A 21,193-nucleotide genomic window follows, 5' to 3' on the forward strand; every position below is an offset into this window, starting at 1 on the left:
TCACATAACATTTTCATGTTACTTCACAGACGCAATATATTTTCCCATTTGTTACACCGTTTCTCCCACACCCACTGTACATTGTGATACCAACCTAATTTTGGATCAGAGCCTGCATGCATGCATATGCTTAACTATATTCACATAACTCATGTCATTGATGCAAGTACGCTCAGAATGAAGTTAAGCAAATGCATGACTGTTCCAAGATACAAATTCTCCTGTTGAAGCTAGGACTTTGACTGATATAGCTGAAATTACATGCAGTGGTCTTTTATGAAAACAACAGATTGCCTTCTTAAAAAGCTTACATTCTCCACTACAGAAACTGGTATAAAAACCTATCACAACACAGTTCCAAAACTGATAGTTCTCCCACTGAGCACCAATGAGAATACAGTGGGGCAGAGAGCTCAGAAGACATACGGAAAGATTATGATAATCTCCTTATTCTTTGTGGTGCACCTTGGTAACAGAAGTCCTTGAAATAAATATAATGAGAGACCACATACATCTCCTTGCAATATTTCAAGTACAATACACTGACACATAGGAAAGAAAGTCCTTTACTCTGAAAGACTTTCAAATAAAGTCTCTTCATCATAAAAAGAAAACGAAAAATTCTCTTTCCTGAGAGAACTGGACTGAATCTGCAATCAAATGGAGTAGGAAAGAAAATCCTTTATTTATTATCTTAGTGTTTGAAATAAGTCAGTGTACAAAAAAATTTTGCAGTATTTGTTACAAAAACAAATTGAATTTGTTACAGAAACAGATGTTGAAAACATAACTACAAGGGTTATCCATATTCTTGTGATGCAGAAGGGAAACTAAAGGTTACCTAGGAGAAGTATCATTCAATGATGACAAATTATTCAAAAAATGCCTCCCACAAAACATATTTTGCAACTTGAAATTCCTTCCTGTTCCCCCTGACATCACCTACAAAGTCTATTTCTACAGCTAAAGTTGTAAATGGAGATTAACTAAAATAATTCAGGCCAGGAACTGGACCAAAATAGGCTACAAAGTTAAATCAAATCTAACCTGCAGGATCATGCTCCTTTAGTACACAAGGCAAGTAGGTATCTCCCAAACACCTTTTCTAACTTTTACAAGTGTTTTTAAAATCATCTCCAAATTGACCTGTGAAATAGATTTGCTGATGTTTAATAGGGGCATAACTGCTTGCACTTCTGAAATGTGTTCCACCCAAACAGGTCAAGACCTTTACAAACAGGAGAACAAATAAGCTTCACAATATCAGTTTATGATAGGTAAATATAATGCAATAGTATGCTACAAGAAAGAGCAGCAGCAGGCATGATTCCTGTATCTCTTACAGGCAAACAGGCTCCTTTCTTCTGCCAAATATAGAAAGAAAACTACATGACTCCCTCTAATTCTGGACTATCCCTAACTTAAGGGGCTGCAGTTTCACAGCTTGTATTGTTTGATGTAAGTGTGCTCCTACTCACTGGAACTCTGGGAACAAAGTATTCATTATTAAATGTGGGAAAGAGCAAATCTTAAAGCATGAATGACAGCTAATATGTTCACTGCTGTCATCAGAAGTATGTACACATCAGCAGAAGCTCCAACAGGATTAATTTCTGTTTCTGATCATTCAAAAGCCAACACAACTTAACAGAGTAACAGAATAGTATAATATAGGGGGAAAAAAAAAAGGTTTTGCAAGTCCATTGCGCTGTCAAAGTAAAAAAAAAAAATGTTTAACAGTTGTATTTTTTCCTAATTGAAAATATTAAAAATTAACTTTGTATTGAATACAAAAGCCAATACACTTGATTTAAAGATTCTGGAATATGCTTCAGGAATTGCCTCCCCCTCAACAAAAAGCATTCTACATTTTGAATGTATAAAGTGAAAGTTTTATTGGCAAAGTAAAATACTGATGAAGCTAGGTATCTATGTTATGTACATCACAGGGGTGACCTTGTTTTTTACCATGAAGTAAATGAGGCATTCCTGAATTTTGAGCATTAGTGTTTTATTAGCATTATTATTTATTCTTAATGTGTTTGTAAAATGCCTACAAGAAAGTTACTTAAGCTGTGTTTACCAAACTTTTAATAATGTTTTAATAATAAAATCTTATATTTATCTCTTTAGCCTTTTCTGTATCACTAGTAATGAAAGAGAAGAGGGTGTGTTAAAAAAAAAGCTTCAATTATTATGCAAAAACACATCTTGAAGTTGCACACTAATGTATTAAACCAGAACAGTGAGTAAAACGTTATTTTCCCTCAGGCACAAGGGCTCATTTTGCTGCCAGAAACAATCTAAAACAAATTTCTACGCAGGCTTTGTAGTTAAACATGAAGAGATTTAGCTGAAGAAAATGCATTACAGAGGAGGAAAGGCAGCAGAGACTAAGGTACACTAGCTATAATTGCATAATGATTATAAAAGTAAATTCAAAGAATGTAAAATTAACACCTGTGGCACATACCGAAGGTAAAATGAATATACAGTAAAAGTTGCAAATATGTATCTCTCTCAAATGATAACAAAACTGATGTCATAATACTTATTAGAATTACACATCACTGTGCAGTCTGTTAGTAGTTTTTACAAAGTGCTTACACAAGTGGCTACTTTTACACATTGCTCATAATGGAGTAATTTTTACCCAATTTTCAGTAATCCCTTGAAAGCCTGAAACTAAAATTAGTTCTCCTTCTAAAGCAGTTTTTCCCTGCAGTGGTTCATTATTGTAGGATTGGCTTTTAAGTGCTGAATTACTAACTGATACTTAAATTTTTTGTAAGGCTTGTAAACACCACATAGTGAGAAAAAGTACAGTACTACAGGCATATCAATCTTGAAAGCATCTCTTTATCATTATGCAGTTAAACAGTGCTAACTTAGTAACAAGTTATGCCCTGAAAGACTGAGTGGTTCTCCATATTCATAACTTCTTGAAAACCTAGCTTATTTTATCGTGACATAAAATAATCTACAGCCAAAAGATTCTAATGCTTTTCCTTATGAGACAACCACTGCAGAAAATAGACTACCTTCCTTTTAACTATACAAGACATTAGGTTATATACCAAAATCCCGGGCAAGCCTCTGTAAACCTCACCCCTTTGAGAGTGTGACAGCATTGTCTACAATGGATTTGAAATATAATTTATTACAACACTGCATGAAACTGTGAGGCTTTAACCAAATCTAAAACATCTACTTAAGAAGGGGAAAAGAGCTTCTGAACAGATAAAAGTAAAATCTTGATTCTTATATAAAATGTTATGCATTTTAATATGATTTTTTGCCTGATTTATGTAAAGCTTTGTGTTTTTCATTTTCCCTAGCCTGTCACATTGTAGTGATGTATGGTGCATTTTAGCACCAAGTTTGCCATAAGCAATAAAGTCAGTGCCCCCAAAGAAATACTAATATATTATCACTCTTCCCTACCATGCCCTGCTCCCAAATTTTCCTTTATTCAGCCTATTTGGTTTTGCTTCATATAGTTCATTGATATCCTTTTCACAGTCTCCCACACAAATATTTAATGTTTTATTTTTGAAAGAAATCCCAAACTAGAAATTGACAGGATGAAATACAATTTACTTTCCGAGGCAAGAATGAGGCTATCACGGAAGAAAAATGTACGGGCATTTTATCTGTTTGGAACAATAAAATTAAAAAAGAGGGGGGAAAAAAAGGCATGATCTATTGAAAGAAATTCAGGAAATGTAATCGCTCAAGAGACATGAAATGTAAAATACCAATATAATAATGTTCTATAACAATCCCTGCACCTAGAAGAGGTTCAGTGATCTTCAAAGTATAGAAAGAAGTAGGAAGACCTGTAAAAAGATGACTGCAACAGTATTAGGAAGATCATGAGGCACTCTCTTCAACAAAATACTAGCACTTACAGATGTTCAGGAGGAAAAAATAATGAAAAGAAAAATAGAAAAGTGATGACAAATACTAAGAAAAATAACTTCTGTTTTGACCTTCTTAGCTCTGCTCACATAGAAGTCTGCAATATTTAAACCATTAGAGTTTCTGTTACTGTTCCGCTGTTCCCATGGAATCATAAGCTAAAAGAATGAATCCCAGTGAACGACTCATGATTCCTTTAAGATCTTTGACCAGGATAATCTCCTCTACTTGATTTGAAGTAATTCATTAGATGTATCTTTCATATGGAAAAGATAAAACAAAAACCAGTACGTTTAAAACTCAAGCACTTGCAGGTCATGAAGTTTTTAAATCATCCACCTTACATCAGAAACAGCAAAAAGAGATGCTACCTCCCACCAAATCAACACTGTTCATACAGTTTCCTAACACAGCTGTGTTCCACAGTGTGGCTAGCTGTACTACACAGGTTACACATGTGCTTGACTGAACCACATTGGCTGAGCACCCCGAAGTTTCAAGATGAAAAATGCTACACAAATATACTACCACCATTCATTCATTTGACAAGGAAGCATTTGTGTTGAGTTTTTCCTTATGGTAAGTTCTGAAGTTCAACTAATTATGAACATTGCTATTTGAAAGTACACCCACATGAGAATATATAGGGTCACTCCAAACTCTGACAAAGCAACATAAAAATAGAAAGCATGCATATAGCTTTAAAGAAAGATGACATTTGCAGTCTACTTGCCTTATTCTCCAGGTGTAATTTTAAAAAATGAAGGTAGGCCACAGGTGCAAATGCATCAGCCGAATGCACAACCACCTTGGATGAATCTCTGAAATACAAAATTCTTAGCATCAAATAATATATAATTTTACATATAGACAATACTTAGTTGCTGTATAACACAGAGTCCAAGGTAACTCATTGAAAATCTATTAATTTCTTATTCAGTTGTCACATAAATTAAAAAAAATAGTTTGCTATAAAAAAAATCATACTGTTGAACAACACATTATCTTCACCAATTTTCCATTTTCAAAAGGAATAAACTATACTTCCAGACCAGTATTGAGAGATTGTTAGCTGTAGTCTATGAAAGCATAAATGACATCATGTTTTACATTCTAGAGACTAATATGTAAACGAATCTTTTAATTTCATCAACAGGAGATTTTTTAAAAGTCTATTCTTCTTGATTAATGCTCCAGGGATTAGTTCTTGAAGTATTAAAAACATACAACATTTCACGCTGAGAAACTGACTGATTCGACCATCTTGCATCTGATATTGAAGACTACTAGACACAACTTTTTAATGCCAAATGTGTTGGTAACAATGATAAACTTCCTGTGTGCTGATTCAAATTCGTTAATTTTAGTTTTCATTTTTACAGACACAATCTGTCATGCTTTGATTCACAAGAGACAGTATCTGTTATATCCATCTGCATGGTTTTATTACTTAAGAAAAAGGTAGCTCTAGGAAACAAACATCAGAAGGTGAGAAACTCAAAGAAAACATAAGAGAAACTCAGACACAGTATAAGAAAATCTGAAAATGGTTACAAGTAAGGCTAAGGATACACAGATAAATTTCTTGAAACCACAGTGCCCTTGATACCTTCACAGTATTCAGTGAGATGAGAGAGAGAGATTTCTAGTAATGCCACATAAAAACCATGCAAACTGGAAACAGTTGAAGTCTTGGCCAGATTCCACTGACTTAATGAAAGTGTAAAATTAACTGAAATATCTGTTCTATAAAACATGCTTTGGGATTTAAAATAACAAAACTCAAGATAAGCATCATCACTACATTGCAAGGTCTACTTCTCTTTTAGTAAACTTTTAAAGTATTTTGATAAATAAGCCTTCAGTTTCATTCTTGAGAGTTATTATCAAGGTTCTTTACGATTAAAATATCACTTATTCCTTTAAGATATCTTAAAGATAGTCCCTTAAGATTAAAATCATTCTTTTCAAATGACTATGGTGTCTTCTAATTCTAACAGAAAAAGGTAGAAAATAACTTTGGAAATCTTTAGTAACAGGAATACATAATTAGAAATAATAACAAACAGACACCAAGACTCCAGTAGTACTTGGTACCTGGGTACCCCCAGTGTCTGAGGATATTCTCAATAAACGTTTCCTGCTTGTTGTTCAAGTCCTATATGGGGAAGTCTGGTACTTTTCAGTGATGCATTAACTACTTAAAACTAAATTAACAGAAAAGCTTTTGTCAGAAAAGAAAAACAAAAATTTATGGTTATTAAATGTAAGTGTCTGTTGAATTTAAAGAACACTTAGTAACTTTAAAAATATATATTTAACACCAAAGTAAAAGAAGCAGTCCTACTTGTATCCCTGTATGTTCCAGTTCACTAGCACAGCAGAACAGATGCTAAGCATTGATACCCATGCTAACTGTTCAATAACTTCAGAATTTTTGAGTACTTATTTTTTTCTCAAGAAGTATTGCAAATATTAAGAGATCACAAATATTTCTTCTCAGTGTGAAGTACATTCCTATGACATACAGCTAACACATGGGTATTTGATAGGACCATAATAGATATCTAGTTTAATATGCCAATATTTCTCAGCTGATGGGTCACAACAGGTAAATCATGTGGTGCTGAAAATAGTATTACAATACATACTGAAAGAAAATATTTTTTCCAAACTACTTCATTTTCTGTCAGCCTCTCCAAACATACGTAATTGTTCTAACTGATAACATTTACAGTTTTGTTCAACAGGAAGTGTAACGAACAGGTGGAAAGCAGAACAGTTTTGTTTGCATCCAATGATGAGTCACCAGTCAAAAAAAATAGGAAGTCCTGAACTTATATGTCATGTCCAGCTTAAGAAATGGTAAAAAACCCCCCAACCACTTGAAAAGCAGAGATTAAAATGAAAAACAGTGATTTGAGAGACCCCAATAATTATATAAAAGCCATTTCACACTCAAAGTCTGTGTTTTGAGTAGGAACTTGACTACATAAGGTGATACATGTTTAATCATGATGGAAACACAGGAATTTTGTTGAGGAACATTTTCAGAAGACTTTGGAAAACAATGAAGAATAGTTGAAAAACTGTCCTAATTATCTATTTTTTGAAATCATCATCATCTGAACTCTCAAGTCTCCTTGAAGATCTAGGAAATATCTAATAATTTTAAAACACTCTGTGACATTTTCACAGAACAAATATGACAAGTCAGAGCAAGTCTGAGAGTACAATCAGTGTTCTCAGTACCTGATTATTTTTTCATGTTTACAGATTTGCTTTTAACTCCACATCTAGAATTATAAACCTGAACACAGAGCTACTGGTAAGGTATCTAAATGCAAAATTATATTTCCCAAATATTTCAAATATGCCAAGTTACGCCCCCCCCCCAAAAAAAAAAATCAAAATCAAACTATTCTGTGTTTCATAAATACAGTGGGCCTTTATCATAAGAGTGGATATTAGATGGCATTCACATAGATGAGAAATATATCTTTATGATTTGAAGAGATGTCAATCAATTGCACTTTAAATACCAGTGTAAGAAGGACAGGAAATGCTTGGTACTTCTCAAATACCGAGCTTAAGAAAGCTGACAACTGGATTACAACAGTCTACCTCGGAAAACCAGATAAAAACCCATCTGACTCTTGGTTGAATATTTTGATTGTAAGATCTTGCTTTCACTGCTAGATCTTGCTTATTTTCAAATATTTCACTCGATCTGCCATGCTTCCTTTGTAAGGCATATTTTTTAACAAAGATTAAGAAGAATGGCAGGAATTCAATTTAATATTCAAAAGTAAAATTCATCATATAGTCTTACATTAAAGAGACTCCTAGTTCTCCATAGTAAGTAACACATGAAGGCTATATTTTTCTTTTCCTGAACTAGATTTCCTTCTTTTTCAAAGGATATACTGTAGAAACATATTTTGTCACAAGTTTCACGTGACAAAAACATTCACCAGCAAAAATACTACGTGAAAGTAGTGTCATAAATGACAGGCATATTACATTTTCTCCTGTTGTATTGGGCTTACATGGCAAGGTTTTGGTAACAAGGGATGGTCTGCAGGGTTGGCCTCTATGAAAAGAGACCAGGGGCTACTGAGCCCATCAGCAATACTGGTGGTGCCTCTGTGATAACATATTTTAAAAAGGGTAAAAATACCACACAGCACTGTGACAGGAGTGAAAAAAACGTGAGAGAAACAGCCCCGCAGACACCAAGGTCAGTAAAGCAGGAGTGGGAGGACGTGCTCCAAGTGCCAGAGCAGAGATTACAGGAAGCCTGTGGAAAAGACTATGGTGCAGCAGGTTGTTCCCCTGCAGCCCATGCAGGACCACATCAGAGCAGATACACACACTGCAGCTTGTGGAGGACCCCATGCTGGAGCAGGTTCCTGGCAGGGGAGAGAAGCCCATGCAGGAACAGGTTTTCTGACAGGAACTACAGCCCATGGGGGACCCATGCTGGAGCAGTCTGTTCCTGAAGGACTGTACCCCATGGAAAGGACCTGCGCTGGAGCAGTTCTTGAAGAACTGCCCCATGGAAAAAACAGGAGCAGTTCATGAAGGACTGTAGCCCATAGAAGAGATGCAGGCTGGAGAAGGGGAAAAGTGTCAAGAGAAGGGAGCAGCAGAGATGCAGTGTTATGAACTGACTGCAATTCCCGTTCCCCATCCCCTTGCACTGCTCAGTGGGGAGGATGTAGAAGAGTCAGGAGCAACGAAATGAAGTTAAGCCTGGGAAGAATGGGGAGGGGAGAGAAGGTGTTTTGAGTTTTGTCTTTGTTTTTCACTATCCTACTCTGGTTTTTTTTAATTGGCAATAAATTAAATTAATTTTTCCCAAGTTCAGTCTGGTTTGCCCATGACAGTAATTGGTAAGCCATCACTCTGTTCTTAGCTTGACCTACAAGCTTCTTCATCTTATTTTCTCCCTGCCTTGCTGAGGAAGGGGAGTGAGAGCAGCTTGGTGGGCACTTGGCAGCCAGCCAAGGTTAATGCATCACACATGTTTTGGAGGCAAAAGTAATCTTGAATGACTTCCTCAGAAACTTTCTCTAGGAAGACGTCTTGGAGGAGTTCAGGAATTTAGGGCCCTTGAAAATCCTGACAGGTTTTAACCTCTAAATTGTAATTCATACAACTCCATTTAAGCTTCAAAAATTGTATCAGGATGTATACCAGAACCATGGCTATCTAAACATTTGGAAACTGTACTAGCATAGTTAACAACATGATTACAAAGTCTGTTTAGATTCAGTGTATATGAAAAGTAAAAATGAAAAGCACAAAATAAACAAACTTGTAACTTATTTAATGACAAAGAAACTACAAAATATTTTTTTAAAAGTTCATAAGGTAATAGATTACACATGAATGGCCCCTCAAAAGGCATGTCTTTATGACATGAATAATGTAAGAGCTAAGCAGGGCTAATCAAGCTAGAGACACACAATGCCAGTGTAGCTATTTAGTTTCCATTACGGAAATGTATATTTAGAACTAGCTGAGCAACTGTTTAACAGTGTGCTGTGCCATATATTTATTATTAAATATCCACTGATTTATATATTTGTCTTTTCCTGTATTTTTTGTCCATTTATTCTTAACTTTTATTATTTGGAGTGTCGCCAATAGAAATAAAGACAAGTCAGCCAGACCACCTCTGTTTTAGCTTTTCCTAGTTGCTTGAATGGTCATTAAACCACTGATAGCCAGAAATACATTTAAAATCTATTATAAGATATTCCTACTTAAACTGGCATTTGTTTGATCCCAAACCAATGGCACAATGTAACTCCTTAAAAGTGTTCCTCAAATTCTATGCAAAAAAAAAAAACCAACACCTCTCCACACTACACCAACCAAGAATTTTTCATGAGATTTGACATAGTTTTCTCCAATCTGTTGAATCTATGCAAAGAGAGCTTTGAAAAGGAGCACTAGGAAATTATGCATCCAATTCCAATGAACACCCAGATTTAATCTGTAACATGAGAAGCTTCAAAATAAATAGAAAGAATGTAAATAATCAGCCAAACACATTTAAGTGCAAAAAATGATACAAGAACATTTAATTGCTCAGTTAAATTCTAGCTATCCTTCTTCTGAAGTATACTTTTTGTTGCAAGGGCTGCAATATAAATGCTGAATAGGCCACACGTGTCTGGTAACAGGTAATCTTAGTCTAAATGACAGTTTCACAAAATTCTGCCTCTGACACCTACTGGAATTAATAAGAATTTGTCAGTTTCACAGAAATCATATCAGACTTTAAATGCAAAAATGATTCGTGCTCTAGCAATGATTTCACAATATTTTCCTTCTGCTAGAAGAGACTGAACTGATTCTATTTGAGGCCATATTGGGGAGTTTTGTCCTTTGTCCGCAGGTTTATTTGTGATAAGATGTACACAAGCATCATACACATTTTATTCTAACTTTCTGCTTAACTTTCCAACTCCTACTAGTCAGCAGGTTGGCTCACAACCTATGGCTTCTACCTAGCACCTGGTCCCCCTCAGAGAATCTTCTCCAAGAGTCTCACTTCCTGGCCCATACATTCATAATTCCATCCATGAACTTAAATCCAGTTTAAAGATTCTATATTGTTACTTTCTGCATTTTCTTCTTACTAAAGAATTCCATAGCTTTCCTGCATGGAGATATCTCCAGACTCAAATTATCTAGATTTTAGTTCATTCCAGAGGACGCATCTTCCTGTCAATGAATAGTTCAGCAGACATCTGCACAGTAGCTGCCATCCCTTTTACCAGTTTGTCTGCTGCTCTTCTTCTTCCAAATGCCATGCAATGAAACAAGAGTTAACAGCTCTTGGTTCTCTGTCCTTACAGACAGATCGCAGTCTTACAGAAAAATGAAACAAATAGACCTTCACTATGAATGCCTTAATCACGTCTGTATGTTCTATAATCTTGACCTTCCCTAAGATGACTGAGTATCACCAATATATGATTACTAGTCTGTTTACTTGGCTAAGAAAAGGAACAGCAGTGAAAACATCTCACTCGAAGCAAGCAGGCTTAGCTACTTAACAGAATAAGAAACTTGCATCAAGACACAAATATTTTCCATATCCCACTACACAGATTTTAGCAATTTGTCAAAGGAATAAACTACTCGGTGTAAATGAGATGGATTCATGCAAAGTTTGTATTTAAAATATCCTCTAATAATTGAAGTTTGTTGTTATCATTCCAAGCTGCTAAACTTAAACACACAGAGTTAATGGAACCCACAGGCTACTGATGTGGCAGTTTATCAAATGTAGCTGTAATGAAAGATAAATATTACAGGCAATTCGCACTTCATGAAAGGATAAAAGTGTCAGTGTGTAGGTACCAGTTTTACTGCAGGCCATAATCAGCAAGTAAACGAAAGTGCAAATGTCTAAAAAGTTTATAGCCCTCTATGAAGGCCTCGTCTTGTCAGGTATTGATTTAGGTTTTCAGAGGACTTTGCCAGTGTTAAACAAAGTGAGTGTTTGTGAACTTAGAGGACAAGTTTTACCTCTGCCAACAAAAGTTGCCTCAAGCTAAATGTGAATATGTTCCCATTGCTTTAATATAAGGAAATGGAAGAAACTGTTCCTTACACAACTATTTTCTTCTTAAACAGAGGGCAGTCCAAAGTGAATGTTTCATATTCTCCACCTTCTCCGCAAACATGGACTCCATATTTCTCAGAAAGCTAACACAAAAGGGAAATTAATATACATAAGTATTACATTAAAGCAGTCTATTAAATATATTTTGCTGAAAATTTCAGTGTGCACTTTCTAAAACACTACCCATTACAAGGCTGAAAAAAACCAAATATCATACAGAGGGTTCTTGATTTCTTCGTATGCGTATTACAATGATCTAAAAATTACCAATGTGTTATATTTTAAGTAGAACTGGCACTGTAACATTCAGATAAATGAATGAATTCCTAGTCCTTCCTCAGTGGCCATGAAAGGTTGTTCAGACTCTCATATTTGTCTATCTTTCTTTAGCCTAGATAGATTACTTCTGTGAGAAACTTGTACTGTAAATCAACACAAGAAATAGCACTTCACGTAGAAGTATACAATGAACATAATTTTTGGCAACAGATTCAAGAACTGCATTCTATATTTTGGTAAATATCCATTCTTTCAAAAAAATCTAAAAGAATCAATGAGTTTTCTATATCAAAAGCAAAAAGCTAAAGCAAGATCTAAAGAGGTAGCAACATGCTGTTTCCTTTATAAATTGTACTGAATTTACTTTCTAAATCAGCATACACTTTCATGAATATTCCTGAAGCTCTGCATATCCCACTAAAACACATACCTACATAAACCAATACCCTCAAGATAAGAGACATGACTATCTTTAATTATTCCCTGCTTTATAAATGAGCAGCTGTGGAGCAGGAACCAAAGTTCTTTTGCTGGAGTAAGGAGTGCACAACTGCTGAATAGTTCACTGTAATTCTATATTAATATACTGTACTAATAGGTAGTAATCAAGCACCTGTACCATGCCTGAGTATGGGGACACCCTCCCTATTTCTGCAGGAGAAATTCGTCTCCTCATCAGCAGATTGTATCACCTACTAAAGTGTCCCAGCACCAGATGCTTCAAGCCAAATCCTGCCCAGGTTTTTTCACATTAAGAGAGCATTAACTTTCTGCTTCAAGTAGTTCACAAGAAGCTGAACTGCAGTCCTCAGCTCCATTGCAAACACCACTGTTACTACTGGGAACATTTATTTAACCCCCTTATGCTTTTTCTTAGACGAACAGATGCCCACCCATGATGCTTCTGCAGTCAAAGTACCAATGCAGTTCTCCACAACATGTAGGAGATGGTTAGAAAAAGTCTGTCTGGGGGCTAGAAAATAATTCCAAATCTGTTGTTTGTCTGTTTTTAGGCAAGCATGAGACTGGGTTATTTATGCATTAGAGGTTAAATTTTTTATATGGTTACCAGAATATTTGTGTAGCAAGTCTATTTGATATATTCAAATGATACCGTATTTTTATTGTTGAAGCTGAAGGTATAGATTTTGATACTTTACAGTTCTCCTTCAAAGTTTTTTATTTTAAAACTTTGAAGAGTGGTTACAAGTTCAGCCATTATCTCAGCTAAAAAAAAATAATTCAAAATTAGGTATGAAAGAAGAAAATGAAATACATGGAACTTGAATGTTTTCATAAAATCAAAGACCACATTTTAAATTTAAAATTCAGTTAGTTAAACAAAAGGCCTGAATTCTCCTCAGCCTTTATTTTGGAGAAAAGTATAAATACTCTGAGAAAACAATACTTTTGTAATGCTCTATGTGACTGTTGTCTGGTGGTATAAAATCTAAATCTCTTTTGGAACATATATTAACTAATTTTTCAATGTCTTGTTATGAGAGGTATTTTTCATTTTTCCTTTCACATCTTCTTTTAAGGAAAAGGAGCAGAAGAAAGCCTTTAATCAAGTGCTCATTAAAAAATTACACTCCTGACATAAAAGAGAACTCCATCTGTCAACAATGGCAACAAGGTTTCTATAGGACAAATACATCAAGAATAATTAAAGTTGATGCAACAGGAATGGACAACCTAAAAAACAGTTAGTCACAACCTTTTATTCTTCCTCTCGTTGTAGTTTCCACTGCAAAAAACCCTAAACAAAACTCTTCAAAAAATGAAGAAGAAAAAAACAGATAAGGTCTTTCTATCTGTAACCTTTCCACAGTGAATACAAGGAGCGACTGTTTACAAGTCACTTTCAAAATTGATAGCTCTGCTTGTAAACATCAGTGCCTAGAATAATTATTGGCAATTAACATTGAATACTCAAAAGATGTGAGACTATTTCCTATCCTTATTATGGGAAATCCTGATTTTCAATGTCACTAGTTTCAAGATCATTCTTGACACCAATTATACAAGGTGCTAAAGGATTTTCAGTTCCCACTAATGTCAACAGGAACTGAGGATATTCAGCAGCTCATAGAACAGATTCTTAATGTTCATTTAACAAAGTCAGCAATATTTTTAAAATGTCATCAATGACATCAGAACTTTGCCTTTTAGGCATTTAGAATATTAACATTTTTTGAAGACCAATGATTTTGTTTGGCAAGTTGGATGTTACAGTCGTAACAATACGACAGCTTAGACTCCAATCTAAATTTTATGATTGCTAAATCTGCCCTGTAGTTCAGATGAGCCAGAAACAGCAAATTTACAAATTACACTTATCTAAAAATGCAACTCCAATTCAAAATCCGATAGAAATATATGATGAAAACATCTTCTAGACTACACAAAATTAATCTTAACTCAAATAGACAATGAGACACAAGGAATATAAACCATCAGCCCAAATACCCGAAGAACAGTCTCTTCCTAACTTGGGAATGAAACACAAGGATTAAAGCTGACTTTCTCATTTAAGTACTCAAGATAAAAGATATGAATTCAAATGCTTCCTATTTCAAATGAAGACTTTGTTCCCAGGCAGAAATTGTAACAGCAAATTCTCTATAATTACAGAAAGTTAAATAATTCAGTAGATGAAATCAGGGCTGGGTTGTGGGTTGGTTTGTTGGGTGTTTGGGTTTTTTTTCCCAATTAACACTGACACGCCTCTTACAATGCCTCAACAAGAGATTTTTTCTAAGAAAATAATTCCAAGGAATTTGTTGTGAAATTTGAAATTACTGGTTAGATAATACAACATAAATCAAAGATACAAGCATTTATAAAGCTGTGGTAGTTTTGGGGATGTGCAATGTTAAAAATTAATTTATTATGGTGTTTGCTTTGGTATGGTCAGAATATTAAATTTTATCTCTCCTCCTTACTGAAAACTGTGACCCCCTTGCTCTCAGATTCTGTCCACCAGAATTTCTGATGCTGAAGACTTCATTGGTTTGCAAAACAGTATTTTTCACATCATAAACCTAAGCATTACTCTTCAGTTTATAGTTAATGATTTGTTTTTATTAAGCCTTAAAGCCAACTAAGTATCCAGTAAAAACAATTTATTTGTACTGACTTTGACTTTCATAGTATGCATATGCACAAGAAACAGCTACATGAACAAATAATCAGTTCTGCAGTCTCCCCTACAATGGCCTGACAAGCAGTTGCAAGTAGGGTCAGAATGCCCTACTAGTTCTACACCTTGAGCTATGCAGTCGTTGTTGTGTTTATTGTTGTATCAATAAAAGATAAAAACTGCCATCATTTACAAAGGCAGGCTGAACAGTAACTACCCAGATTAACAAAAAGTATTTTTAGGAGATCGTTTTGTGCAAATTTAGACAGCTTACACTGATAAAAGTTACAGCAAGACTCTCTTAAGAGCCTAACACGCAAGTAATCGTGGGTTTTTAACAGGCTCTAGGACGAGGAACTGTGGTAAATTGGCTTTGTCACAGACAATATATGTAAACACACTTTCACAGCTGTTATGCTTAAACTGTACTTAGCTTGATGTTTGATGCTTCCACCTCAAACTCAAAGAAGACTCATGTACAAAATCTAGTCGTATTTTTTTTCCCTAATTAAATAATTTTTCTTTAAATAAATCTATTAGCTCGGCCTACAAGGATTTTCATGCTTTGAGGACTACATAACCTTTTGCACAGAATTAAGTACATCCTCTGGAATAAACCTCTTACTCCATTTTTGAAAGGCCCTACTGCATGCAGTCTGACTGTGTAAAAAAACGGTGGGAAACCTTCAGATGGGGATATCTTTGGGGAAGTTTTGTATCACCTATGATTTTGCCACTACCATTCCTTGCCGTGAAAGTCTCTAACTTGCATGCCATTATTTACCTTTATCACATTGACATACAAACGAGCATTCCCTCAATATTGAGGTTTCTCACCTTTAGTTTGTTTTAAAGATGCTGGCACCATTTGTGAACTACCTCCAGAAAGAATGTTTTTCGTATTGGAAGTGCATATCAGAGGCTTATATTCCATGTACAAGATAAGCCTTGGGTAAGCACCTAATTTCTGAAAGCAAGTAATTTTTGGTTAAGTTAATTTTACTGAATTTCTACCTATGTTACTTTTTAATTGTAACTTTACCTGTATGAGTATCCTTTAAGTAACACTCACCTCCAAAAGATAAGGTTCCATTTCATCCAGTGTTTTTCCTAGATGCTTATCTGGATCTAAACCTGAGGGGGGAAAAAAAAAGTGTAAAAATGTTTTTTATTAAGTACTGTTATGACATCAAGAAAGGCTGCTTTTTTTTGTCCTTTTCTTTTATAAACATAGCATGTGTCCCTTAGAAACTAGCCCCACTGTATCTAAAATAATTTTTATCCTAAAGAAAACACACTTAGTCAGAATTTCCTCTTATCCCCTCTGGGCAACTGGTTTACATGTTTGTGAAAAAAAAGGCCAATTACCTTTTCACTGCATGTCAACTGGAAAAGCTGTTGTTTTCCTTTCTTATAAATTTCACTAATCAGTGAAGTAAACAGGCGGGTCCACAGTAATAAAAATACTACACAGAAATTATTTCTTTGCGTCAGAAGTTACTTTTGTAGATACCTGCTGAATTAAAATACAAGGGTTTTTTTTAATAGTTCCTGCAAATTACTAGGAGGGACACAGACTGTCTTCCATAATAAAAACTTTTTTGCGAAATCACATTCTGTGTGTGTGTGACCCTCAGAAAAAAATAATTAAAAAGGATGGCAGTATAAAGAAAACTCAGACTTACAGAATGTCTTGATTGTTGTACCTTTTGATACATCACAAAATATTCTGTATCATGTCTACACTTTGATTTATTTTTCTTGGTAAAAATGTAAGGCCTATTAACATTTGGTAATTCCTTTAACTTGTCCCTCTGTGTTCCTGTTTCAGCTTTTTGAATTTATGAGTTTTGCCAACTCATGGCTGTTAAATGATCACTTCTCAGGAATAAATCAAGTAATTGGAAGAAATCAGTACTGGGATAAAAAACATCCAGGAACAACTGTTTCATGAGCTGACATCTTCAACCAAATAAATATACTAGTTGGATTTGAGACTAAGTGGTCAAAAGGTCTTAACATACAAGTAGATAAGAAAAAACAAAATGATGACTTCTGAAAGTGAAGGAACACTGGAAAATTTTCAGTGATCACATTTTTTACTACTCTTAATTACTGTGGTTTGGGTTTTTTTTGTACTGATCGCAACACTTGTCTACTTTTTCCTAGTGCTTTATACAATAATGGGTATCATTAAAGAGCTGCCACCAGAATGACTCCACTTAGAAGCAATTTCTGAAGTATGTACCTTGCAAGGCACTTTAGATCATTGATGATGAAAGCTGTTATATAAATGTATGGTATGCTATTATATAAAGTTGTTGCTGAGTTCAAATAGCTGATATGCCTTTTAATTTTTACAATGATGGTCTTGGTATATTTAAATTCCTGTGAAACTAGAGCAAGTTAAAGATCTCAAAACATTAATAAAGTTTTTAAATATTTCATTAAAGCACGTTAAAAATTCCCTGTCTAGGGGAACACTTTAAAAACTGCTTAATAATTAAAGAGAAAAAGGACTGAGGTTTTTTCCTCCCTCTATTCTTTTTTGGTATTGGTTTATTGCGCTTTATTAACAGACTAAAAATGTGTATTGCTAGATATAAGATAAGATAATTTATGCTTGTGGAAATCATTTTGAAGTATCTTCATTTAATTTCCTTAGTTATAATGATTCTGGTGATGTCTTCCAACTTACACCAGCTTAGTATTATGTCCTTGATTTTAATGGGATAGGTATTAGGCTAAAACAAGCATTTTCTTTGAAAATAAACAAATAATAATGAGTACCATATTACAGTACTCATTTCACACATTTATATTAACATTCTTCATTAACATAATTACTTTTCTAAGAAAAGCAACCCCTCTCCTTGATAAAAACAAAGTGGTTTCCTTTAAATTTAAACCAAGGGATACATTACAAACATGTGAGAAGGGAAAAAGTTGTCAGAAGCAGACACAATAACATATTATTTCTTTCACAACTTCTCTTTGATATTAAGAAGGATACACCTACTGTTCTGCCCCTAATGAACACAAAACAATAATTTAAAATAAACTATTACACAAATAGTATATAAACTACAAATACATGTATTTATATACATGTATACACTATGGGTAAACTCTTTAGTAATATCCCATACCTACATGAAAATCTATGAAAGTGCAATGCACCCTTTCTGTTTCTCAGGAGAATTCTATTTTGGGGCAGCTTTTGAAAAATATTATTTCCTTTAGTTTCCAGTAGGTTTGTGTTGTGAGTGAATAGAGACTATCTACTAAAGGCATCAAGAACCAGTGTAACATGTAATTTGCAGAACCAGTAATCCACATCTCAAATCTCTAATGGTATGCATGTATAGATGAAGCTGTATGTCTACTGCTACTCTCAATACAATAAAGTATCTACAACCATACTTACAAAACAGTTAATATAAACCTATACTTCTATTTGGTATGTTTTTCTTTAAACAAAGGAGTGGATTGATTCAGATTCTTAAAATGACTTAGACTAAAAAGACAAACAATGTATTGTAAATTCTTAGTACATTCCATTTAACCACATCCTCCAGATTTTTCCTCTGTGAAACTAGATGTGAAGAAAGCTGGATGGGTGGATAAACCAACAACAAGGTCCAGGGCCTGGATGACTGTGTGTAGAATTAAGAAATTAATTAGGAAAGGAACTATAATTTGCAGCACTGCCATCTATTTTACTTAACTTGCATGTATCAATGGGAAGCAATTACAATTCAATTAAAATATCCACTTTTATTACTTTACTGACTGACCTTGAAGTTAATGCCTGTTTTATTTAATTGCATCATCTATGAATAAATGTTAACCCTAGAATGTTATGCCCCATTATTTTCAATGCATTTTTAACTCCCCAACTGAACTACATCAGTCAATTTATTATGCGCTGCCAAGAGAGCAAGTAGGGCTTTATTTCTTTGAGATAGACCAGTACATGATGACAGAAACATCTCGAAAGATTTGATAATACTGTTTTTTACAGTGCTCAGTAAAACAAATTGTGCTCTCATCTCCAGTTTTGTGGCCTAGTTTTACTGTAAAATCAGTATGTGATAGCACAAACGGTATAATAACTTCAAAGCAATTTCTACTCCATCTGTAATTCCTGATAAACCCACTGACAGGGGCAGAACTCCTCCCTGCAGATATCAACGATGGTTGAAGAGCCCTCTTACGCACAGCCACAAGACAAGTGCTGTAGAGAACTGCAGCAATGTCAAAAGACTGGGGCAGAAATTCAGGGCTTTGTTCTGTAGTGAAAAAAATGTACCAAAGAAGATTACTAAAATGCATTTCACTAGTGTTAAGTTACACAAAAGAACCATATTTTAAATGGTTTACTTTGTACACATGTATTAGTGTAGCATAAAGCCTTCACCTGAGGGGTAACTATCTGATATTACTTACATTTATCAAGACCATTAGAAAATCAAGTTCCATTTTCATGGCATTACATTCAGCTAATGAAATCCACATTCTAAAGCCTCATCTTACTAACAAGAACATGTTTTATACACGTTCAGAATTTTAAAATAGTCTTGATTTTAAGAGAGTCTTTTTAATATAAAAAAACATTTTCACCTCATACTAAAATGCTGAATAAATAAAAATAAATCATAATTATTGGTTTCATGAAATGGTGGTACACAAAGTTCTTCCAAAAGCTACACTGAACTAAACTCTAACCCGTAATACATGAACACATTGTGAAAGAAGCACTACCACACACACATATCAATAAAATATGAGTTAACCATTATCTGTTGATAATATAGGGAAAAACCTCGGTCCTTTCCTGACTAACCAACCTTACAATTCATAAAGCACATCTTATTCCCCTCTGACCTCCTCCATAAAACAACGTTAAAAACAAATATCCATAATCATTATCTATTATCAATCTTCTTGAAATTTAATATATGCAAAATTAGCATAGACTTTTGGAGAAAAAATTGGAACTTGTTTTAAAGTTACAGCAACTTAAAGTTCCCTTCTTTTTCCTGACTTCTTGAGAAGTATTGTTGAGAAGATTAGTAACTGCCATCATTATGAATGTTAGGGACTGAGACTTTAACTTCTAATGATGGAGGGCAGTATAATGCACAACAAGGTTTCTGGAAAGTTCCTAATCAGCTGCTCACTAAAAGCAGAATTATTTAGAAATTTAAATAAGAAAAGAGGCAATGAAAGACTTAAGTTTTCTGGAACCAAAACTAGTCTCTTTCTCTCTCTTTTCAATTTCTTTTTCAGGAAGAAAACAGGGTTAACAAGGAGGAGATGGGACCTTTAAGGTACAGAAAAATGAGAGGAAAATAATGGAGAGAAAATAATGGAGAGAAAATAATGGAGAGAAAATAATGGAGAGAAAATAATGGAGAGAAAGCAAAAGAGTATAAAGGATAGATGTAACCACCCATCTTAGAATTGGAACAGAGAAAATAGGAATATTTTTGAAGGTAAAATCCTCTACTTTAAATGTGTCTTTTTTTTCTAAGTAAGCAATACAAAATAACTGATTTTCATGAAGCAAACACTATTCTTTAAATGACGCAGAATCAAAGAGTATGTTTCTAATAGCACAGGAAAAGCCCATACACAAAAGTATTAGTTGCTAAAGCAGGTTTACTCTGCAGGAGTGCAGGAATGTCAGATACCCTTCGCAATGTAGGACTGCACCTGCCACAGAGATATTAATGCATTGTAAATCTATACCTGAAATTGCCTTGAGGTAAATTCCTGTTGTCATATTTAGCTTTCATTTCTACAAAGATCTGGGAAGTGAACTTTTTGTCTGGTAGCATAACTTGACAGGTTCATAGTTGACTCTTAACTTCCTCATAACTTTCACACATGAAAAGCTGTATAACAATGGTGAACTGGACAGATTCCTTGAACTTCCTTTTCCAAAACATCAAAAAAAATGTAAAAGCTGCTTAATTTTCATATAAAAATGAAGGAAAGGAAAGTGCAATAAATACTGGATAATACTGCACCTCTAAAAGATTTGAGGTGAATATACTTCTAATTTACTGTACAAAAGAGCAAAATTCATGCAACTTGATTATGTACCTACTTTTTTTTTTCTTTTTTTTTTTTCTTTTCTTTTTTCTATGGGGTAATTTATCTAGTGTAGGAATAGTACAGGGATGGAATCTGAAGATATA

The 21,193-nt window shown here is 34.4% G+C and overlaps 1 protein-coding gene across 3 annotated transcripts in view; it reads right to left on the reverse strand.

Annotated features, from left to right (window-relative positions):
• The window catches only part of DPH6 (diphthamine biosynthesis 6), a 215,752-nt gene that overhangs the window by 133,916 nt on the left and 60,643 nt on the right, over nt 1-21,193 (reverse strand). For all 3 annotated transcript variants that reach the window (XM_059819671.1, XM_059819670.1, XM_059819669.1), the window contains exons 6-8: nt 16,060-16,121; nt 11,555-11,649; nt 4,655-4,742 (exon numbers count right to left, since the gene is read on the reverse strand). In XM_059819671.1, the coding sequence (XP_059675654.1) occupies nt 4,655-4,742; nt 11,555-11,649; nt 16,060-16,121 (245 nt within the window). The remainder of the gene's footprint in view (nt 1-4,654; nt 4,743-11,554; nt 11,650-16,059; nt 16,122-21,193) is intronic.

Source organism: Gavia stellata, chromosome 7, assembly GCF_030936135.1.
Source record: "Gavia stellata isolate bGavSte3 chromosome 7, bGavSte3.hap2, whole genome shotgun sequence".
Classification (NCBI taxonomy): Eukaryota; Metazoa; Chordata; class Aves; order Gaviiformes; family Gaviidae; genus Gavia; species Gavia stellata.